General features: G+C 43.6%; 1 protein-coding gene across 1 annotated transcript; it reads left to right on the top strand.

The window, feature by feature from the left end:
- Positions 1-1,154, top strand: MELLADRAFT_66509 (uncharacterized protein; the record flags this gene model as incomplete). Its single annotated transcript, XM_007414447.1, has 2 exons — positions 1-1,015; positions 1,099-1,154. The coding sequence occupies 2 exons, from the start codon at positions 1-3 to the stop codon at positions 1,152-1,154; spliced, it is 1,071 nt and encodes a 356-aa protein (XP_007414509.1).
- Positions 1,155-9,082: the final 7,928 nt, after the last annotated feature.

The raw sequence follows: 9,082 nt of genomic DNA, 5'->3' as shown, positions 1-9,082 counted from the left end.
ATGAAGCGTGCTGGTTTTGTCTGGAATGAGGACTCTGTTATGGGAATGATTTTTCAAACTGGCGTGCCTACTGATTATACCAACATCAACATAACCCTCAATGCTAGACTCCGCACCAATCCGGCCACGACTATATCTGCTAAAGAAGTTGAAGAAGCGATCCGGGCTGAGAAACACAACAAGCCGGACGATCTTCTCGTGAATCAACTGACCCTAAATGATACCGATCAACATTCACCGTTGAACATCAACGCTGTCTCTCGTCAACAACGCTTACCTACACCACGTTTTTTACCTCCGCCTCAAAATGTACAACGTCCAACGAACCAACCTAGCTATCGTCAACGTACCGGCCCAAACTATAGACCACCCGCCCCGCAAAATCGAGAACCTCGTGCTTACTCTAACAACAACATGACTACGACCATGCCTCGTATTACCAACGCGCCGCCTGGTACCCAAATCAATTATCACCCCGGACCAAAACTCACACCTTACAACCAATGTCTAGCTTGTGGAAACACGGGACACTGGGTACGGGGTTGTCCATTGTATCGTGGCGGATCTGGTAGCTCCAGGAACCAAGGACTTCGAATGAATCTTGTTAATGCCAATGATAACGAGTTCGTTGCGGAGCCTGACGGTACTTATCCTTCGGATGCTGAACCTACTGGTGTCGATGAGCAACCAGATGGCATATGGGCCTCTGAGAGTCATCTGACCAAGGAATGGGACAACCCGGATGAAGGAGTGAGTGACACTGGTGCCACCCACATGATCACAGGAGACCTTAGTCGGTTAACTGATGTTCATATCCTATCTAGACCGATTCCAATCTCCGTGGCAACGAAGAGCAATAGAGCATTTGTTACTGCGAAAGGCACTCTTCATATTTGTGCAGATGATGGGTCATCCATCCCGATCAAGAACACATACTACTCTCCGGCAGCACAACGTACACTTATCTCAATTCCCGAAATTGTTGAATCTGGAGGATCTTGGATGGGAGGCAACGGTGGAATGCGGCTGAAATTCCCTTGTGGAAGGACGGCGAGTGCTGTGTATAAGAACCGGAAATGGGTGTTTTGTGTAATGCAGGCGAAAGCTATATGTCTGACAAAACCGGACATTTGTCCAAATGTGCCTCCTCGTGAGAATCATACCCATTCTTTGCTGCGAACTCCTTCTGCTACTCTTTCTCCGTCCCCTTTTCCTGCTTCTTCTTTTCCCCGCCCTCGCCCTACCAACATCATCAGAACTCCTTACCACACATCCCAATCTATTCATAAAACGAATTTCTCCTGCTCACCAAATTCATCTGTCTCTACCCCCATCGTCTCTAACAAAATAGCGACAAGTAACACTATCATTGGTGCTCCTCCGGCTCAAAATGAGGCTCTTATGTGGCATTGCCGCTTTGGTCATACAAGCATGCGTAATATTCGCAAGATGATGAAGCATGGTACCGCTACTGGCCTTCCCACCTCCATTCTAAACACTCCCTTTTCTTGTCTCGACTGTATGACAAGCAAGAGTCTCCGTACAATAACTCTGGGTCCGTCGGGAATTGTTCCAAAGCCTTTGGAATTAATTGTAACTGACGTGGCTGGACCATTCGATCCATCTGCAAATGGAGCGGTATACATGGTGATGTTTCGAGATGCTGCAACTACTTATACTGAATTTGTCTGTGTCGCGAAGCGGGATCAGGTACCGAAGTCATTTTATGACTTTGTGGCAAAGATGGAACGTCTGACTGGTTTAAAGATCAAAGCTTTACGAAGTGATGGTGCTGGTGAGTATACATCGAAGGCTTTCAATGCCTGGTGTGCAACTAATGGTATTACAAATCATCAAACTAACAGATACGAACATCATCAGAATGGCATGGCAGAACGCTCAATTCGTACTATTTCTGACATTGGTAGAACACTTCTTCATGGAGCAAAGTTTGGATACAACATGTGGGCATATGCTAACACTACCGCCGCACATATCCATAACCAAATTCCGAATACGAAGACGGGCCTGAAGACTCCTTACGAACTGCTCTTTGGACGAAAACCACACCTTGATTATTTCAGAACCTTCGGAGAGCCTGCCGTTGTACACATACCCGGCGAAATTCGACGGAAACTAGAACCACGTGGTAAATTGATGTACATGGTAGGTTATCCATCTGGAAGGAAGGGTTGGAGCTTCTGGGATCCAGACTCGAAAAAGCCTGTAACAGTCGAGTCGTCTCTAGCACGTTTTATCTCTGATGGACCACCGTTACCAAAGGAAACAACAACGACTGAAGCCATGCCGATGACTACATTGACAACGCCACCACCGAAGATGACCAACACGTCGGCCAACCTACCACACCATGTTTTGCCAGTGAAAGATATATCCACGTTGAACAATATGCCCCGACCTATGTTACCAATCCCTGACGCAACGAATTCAAAAGGAAGCTTGATGCATGTAATTAACTCGCTCATGCTAGGGAATTTTGACGCGGAGGAGGCAATCAAGGAACAAGACGAGCTAGTACGACTAATTGAAAACCAGACGTTCCTGGGGAAAATTGTACCAAAATCTTTCTCCAAAGCTATGCGATTACCTGAGGCTGAAAAATGGTTAACTGCGTGCAAGAATGAGCTACAAACCTTCTCCGATATGGGAGTTTGGGTAGTGAGTGACCCGCCTGAAGGACAGAAGCTTACGGATGTAAAATGGGTTTTCGATGTGAAAATGGACGGACGTATGAAGGCTCGATTGGTGGCTAAGGGATATCACAAATACCTGGGACTGATTTTACCGAAACCTTTGCACCCACTGCAACTTTTGCTGCACTACGAATGATGCATGTCGTGGCGGCATATCGGGGTTTGAAAGTACGCAGTTTCGATATTGTAGCAGCGTATCTTAACAGTCCTATTGATCATGATGTCTGGGTAAAATCACCCCCGGGATTCAAACTTGGAAGAGCATTGAAGCTACTGAAGGCCCTTTATGGAACGAAACAAGGGGCGCGATGCTGGTGGAAATTCATGGATGAACGACTACGAGCTCTTGGTTTTGTACCAAGCCAATTTGATAGTAGTTTTTATATTCTGTGGAAGAACAATCAGCTTTGCATGATATGGCTACATGTCGATGATGGAGGAGTAACTGGTGATGATGTACTAGTCTTGGAGGTTGAGAAACACTTATCATCTCACATCAAGATCAAGTGGGAAGCTGATTTGAAAGATATAGTAGGAATACACATTGAGCGGCCTTCCAAACACAAATTCATAATGTCACAACCAGGTCTTGCGAAGAAAATCGTGTTCAACAATCTCGACTTAATAACATCTGCTATAACAACAACGCCTGTGCCGCCAGACCTGAAACTAATCACTTCTGATGGAACTCCGCAAGACAGCAACCGATATCTTTCTATAGTGGGAGCAGTTAGCTATCTAGCGGTCGGAACGCGACCAGATCTCTCTTTTCCAGTTAATTTTCTTGCCCGATTTTCAAAAAATCCTTCAGACGAGCACTGGAAGGCTATTAAACACCTACTGCGGTATGTACGGGACACGGTCAACTATGGATTACAAATTAATCCACGGGAGCAAACTTTCCGGAAGCCAATGGAAACTTTTGTCGACGCTAACTGGGGCGGTGAATTTGCGAGATCAACGTACGGACACGTTACCCGACTTTACGGTGTTCCCATCGCCTGGGTATCGCGTCGACAGGGCTGCGTGGCAACTTCGACGTGCCATGCCGAGTTCATGGCTATTGGGGCAGCATGTCGAGATACAGTATGGCTACACTCTCTGGCTAAGGACATCATTCCGGACTTGCCCTTACCCTTGATCCTTGGTGATAACAAGTCGTCAGTACATGTATCTACCGATAATGCTGCGAATAAACGAACCAGACATGCCGATTGAGAGTTTTATTATATCAACGAACAACTTTATAAGAAGAAAGTCGAACTTATTTGGATTCCTGGTAAAGAACAACTGGCGGATACTTTTACAAAAGCACTGGGTCCATTAAAATTTAAAGATGCGCGGAATAATCTTGGAGTCAGATAGCAAACCTCTTTTTCTATACACACAAAAGTGTAAGAAATAATCTCTGAAAATTGTCCTTTACCCTACAGTGTAATTAAAATCATTTTTTTTTCTCTCTCATCTTTGTGTTTATGTTTTCTCTCTTCATTCTTTTTCCTTTATCATATATGTTTAAAGTCATAAAAATTGTTCTCAGTTTTACTTATTTTTCTTTTTCTAGATATAGGCTTTGTCTTGTCGTGGGGGCCCCACACAAATCTTGCTGACGATATGGTAATTCAAAAAGAGATCAATGAGGAAAAATTGCTACTCGTTGTTACCGTCAATCCGTGAACCTTGCAGCCTATCGACGACAGGTTGTCCAATTTTAGCCGTTCCAATTTATTTGATTTGGGAATTTCTTGGGATTTGACTCTTGAATCCTGGGGCGATAACAGTTCACATCAATTGTGTAGGAAAATCCGTAAATAGTGAATAATTCTTTTCAAGTTTGAGTTAACAAATCATACTGTACGGTATAAGTCGCTACCCTAATCCTAAATTTCCGAATTATGTACAACCTTAGTACCAATCACTCAATTTCCACTTTCCATTTCTCGTCCAGTTTTCAGCCGAGAATTCAACTACCCTTAGAAAAAAGTCAAAATTGGTTGTTCCCCGAGTGCTTGAAAAATGGGTGAACCCTGTGGTCTCAATGAGCAACCTCATTTGTGGTACTTCACGGCAAGCTTTCTTTAAACAACGATTCTATTTTTTTGCCACTCCAGCTCGTGTCAATCTGCGCATGATCACCTGTTTCATTTAGGATCACGTTCCAGGCAGTAAAGGTCTAGGGTGGCGCAGAGACAAAGTCGGTTTAAAGAATCATGTAATCCCTTGGCACAAAATCAGTCAATGGAGACTAAATATTGCCATTAAATTCGCGGCAATTCCCAAATAGAGAGGAATCGCCCTATTTTTGTAACTGATGAATCTAAAGATGTCTATAAGCTTGATTTCTCGGGCGTGCAAGTAAGTAAAACAATTAAATGGGGCATATAAAATAAAGAGGAGCGAGTGATGGTTAACGCTTGCGATCGTTAAACCAATTTCATTCTCTGGCTTTTCTGTCTCTGTATAGTTCATTAATCTTCACTTGGAAAGCTAAGCTGCGGGAATGATTGTAGCGCAAATCAGAAAGTCGGTTCTTGGCTGACAAAGAAGCACCACTGTTTACTTACGGTTAGATCCGAAAACAATAGCGACGCCTGGTATATTAATCATTGAGCAGGAGTTCTGTTAGTTAATTCCTGAGAACAAAGACTAATGTAAGCACGAAAGCATGGTTGCTACTGCAACTGAAGGCAGTCTATCGGCTTACAGTTAGTTCAGAAAAGGTCCAGCAAGAAGTGCGATCACAATGTATGCCATGCTTCTTAAACATTGCTACCAAACGCGCCCAATCATCCTCCACCACATCCTTGTTGTTCGTGATAAAAAGAATGTTCTTGAAGGTCGCAGGCTTGTTCAGTGATTGCTCCCCAAGCGCCTCTAGTCCCTTACGCCAGTGACCTTGCGAATGCCAATAGCTGGTTACAAAAGTCTCCATGTTTTGGAAGATTTCGCACCGGAGCCAAGATAAACCTCTTCGGGTAGGAAGCGTATCGGCCGTTCGAATCACTTTTAGTTTCGGAAAAGTCTCATTTCGGATGGCGAAAGGGAGATGGCCAGGGATGGATTCAATGGCTAAGCTTTCAAGGGAACATTTTAGAGCTAAGATAATTGGAATAATTGCATCACGATCTACATGTACAAAAGCTTCCAAGTGTTTGATGCGTTTGCCTTGAATTTCGCACAATTGCCTGAGCGCGGTTGAGTTATTGCGGTTGCACGTAACTGACAGGTGTTCTAGATGAGGTAGTGCACCGGGATTTAGGTCCAGAGGCCTCATAAAGGACAGTCGGAGCGATAATGAAGAAAGCTGGCTAGTATTGTTCAGTAAGTCTCGTATGGACTCCGTGTGATCAATCTGATGTCCATGTGGATTGCCAGTTAAAATCAAGACTTTAAGGTTGACAGTGCGCTGAACAGTACTGATGAAGTCGGGGGGGAAACTGACGGCGGAAAGGAAACTGAGTTTCAAATCGGTGAGAGTATGAGGACATAAATCTAGGACCCGCTTCACGTCTTCTATCAAGATTGTTCGTTCGTCCGGGTAGAGGCGATTGTAGTTGGCACAGGTAATCGCACTTGTGGATATTCCAAACCATTCAAAAGCCGCTTTCGAGCAGACGGCAGGGGACACAACTTTGTGAAAGGCGAGGCGTTGTACGCTTGATTCAGTCGGAACATTGACAGAGAGCTTCCAGCTTTCGACAAAGGAGGAGATTACGGAAGGAGGGATAAAAGCGATATTTTGATAAGCATGGGGTAACACTGTGAGTGACCATGATCGGCCGATAAGACGGAAATTGAGGAGTTCTGATAAGACCGAAGGTTTGATAGAGGGCCAATCAACAATATTTCTTTGATTGATGACTGGTTCTGCCGAGTCCGCGAGGTAATATGAAAGAATGATCTCTACAATTTCGAAGGGGAGAGAAGACTTTGTTGTCATATTGGATGCATGTGGAAAGGCAGTAATCAAGTGCAAGAAGATGTATACAACCTCGACTCCGGGTTGATACTTAAGCGGGTGGCCAATTAGTATAAAAGAGATGAAGTCGCGCTGGACCGAACCTCTCGTGAAAAGGCTGGGGTTCAAATTAGTTCCATTTTGTGTCGGCGGTAATGACTGAGTTCTGTGTCATAATCGGTGGGTATATACGCGTTCCATCACTGAAGTATGTGACTCGAAATCAGTCAATGACCTTGAAAATTGGATTGTCAAGGGATTCTCAGCCACACGAGACAGCCAAGCAGAATGACGCACTTCTGAAAGAGGGACACGCTGACGCTTTGAAATAGCATAACCGACGGTTGTTGAAACCTATTCGGCTGTGAAACAATGTAGGTGATCAAGATTGACGACGTTGTGTGGTGATTCCAATTTGCCTCGAGCTTCTGTCATGCTGTGAAATCGTCGTGGAACGAGCTGCAAAAACAAAGCCGGTACGGCGGCAGAGCGATTCCAGTGGTGGATAGGCGGAAGCGAAAGGAACCGTCGGTGCAACATGAGGCTTGATGATAGCTTGTCGCTTAAATTTCGAAGTCAAATGGTTGCTTAAGTTGTAGTCAGATGGTAACGTGCGGTTTAATCCAATTTTGGGCGCACCAGGTTTGGTAGCAAACTGAAAGAGGATTTTGAAACTTGATATTCAAAATGGGACAAAGGCATCTATGAACTGTTTAATTTTCCTCTCATTCCTTTACTGGGCCAGTGATCTGGATTTCAGGTATAATACAGTATAAATAAAACAGGACGCCCTCTACAGCGCAGAGCGCATCTTTGACCTCACAAAACAATTTCGGGTATTTACCACAGTTGTGAGAAAAAAATGGATCATTTGAGGGCACCGAATTATAAGGCATTTTGTGACTGTTATTCAGGAAGCAACGACACTTTTTTAGATGAAGTACGATTAAGCCCCTTCAGGCAAAGCAAAGCTGCAGAGACAACCATTCATACTGGCCTCGAAGACACAGTTTTGTTTGAAAAGGAGGTGATGCGATCCTACCTCAAATGACCAATTATCTAGGCAAAGCATAACCGAAGTGTGTTGATATTGTTTGAATTTCGAAATAAAACGGATTGAAAGAAAACCGCTGTCGAATTCTATGATCAATAGCCATAATCAAACCAGGTTACACATTAATTGAAAGAAGGTTTCGAAAGGGACATCCATACGTCCTCGAGAGACCCAGCTTCGGTGAATAAGGATGTGATGATATATAAATCAAAATGGAAACAATGACCATTGAAGCAGCGTTAGCAAAATATTATCAATACTACTGCGGCATAAAAGTTAAAATCAGCTGTGAACGTGTTTAAATCAGGATACAATCACACTGCAAGCTTGCACAACCTCTACCTCCGCTTGAGTCGAAAATTTATTCAAATCTATATCGAATTCAATTAATCAATCAATATTTCCTTTAAACGTGACTGCATTCCGAATTAAAGCAAGGAAAGTAAAAGCACCACATTAGTTTAACACTCACGAATTGAAACAACAAAGCTAAACAAATAATACGCTCACCAAAAGATGCGCTAAATTTATATCTTCCCTTCAATTCAAGAGCACCGGATGGAAGACGATATTATTCGTTATTAACTCATCAGACTCAGAGACAATTGATACGTGAACATTTGATGTGCTGGTGCAGCGTGAAAGAGCCACATACAACTGCCCGTGAGAGAAAACCGGGTTGGGTAGTAAGATCAAAACTTTCTGCAAGCTTTGCCCTTGACTCTTATTGATTGTCATGCAAAAAGCCGGAGCAATTGGAAATTGATAGCGGAAAAAAGGGATCGGGCAATCTTCATTTCCCTCGTGTTTTAATTTGATCTTTGGTAGACTTACAATAGTTCCCATCAGTTCGCCGGTTAATATTCTGCATTGCAAAGCATTCTCTGCGCAGTCCGTGATAAGCAATCTTGTACCATTGCAGAGACCCGCTCCCAAATTAAGATTTCGTAATACCATCACAGAGGCACCGACTTTTAAGTTGAGTTTGTGTACCGGAAATCCAGGAAAGTTGAATGTGTTCAGCACATCAACTGTTACTGGATTGAAAAACGTCTGGTCAACCATGTCGATTGACGATGAAATATGACATTCTCCTGGGAGTGATTCTAAAACTGTTTCATTGATAATATTGACGGTCGCGTTTAGTGGTGTGATCATACATCTGTTCGAATACAAATTTGTTAAACCGTGCCAATCGTGGTTATGGATCATATTGATCGCCGCATCATATTTGGTCCGCAAGACCTCAGGATCAAAAAGGAAAGGCGGTCGAACAACAGTTACATTGCAATACATCAAAGCAATTGATTGAGTGAAGTCTTGTTGTAAATTGCCTGACCCTAAGTCTAAAAGCCA

The sequence above is a fragment of the Melampsora larici-populina genome (assembly GCF_000204055.1).
Source record: "Melampsora larici-populina 98AG31 unplaced genomic scaffold MELLAscaffold_43, whole genome shotgun sequence".
NCBI classification, from domain to species: Eukaryota; Fungi; Basidiomycota; class Pucciniomycetes; order Pucciniales; family Melampsoraceae; genus Melampsora; species Melampsora laricis-populina.
The sequence above is the reverse complement of the archived record's forward strand: the minus strand, read 5'-3'. Positions and strand labels throughout refer to the sequence as shown.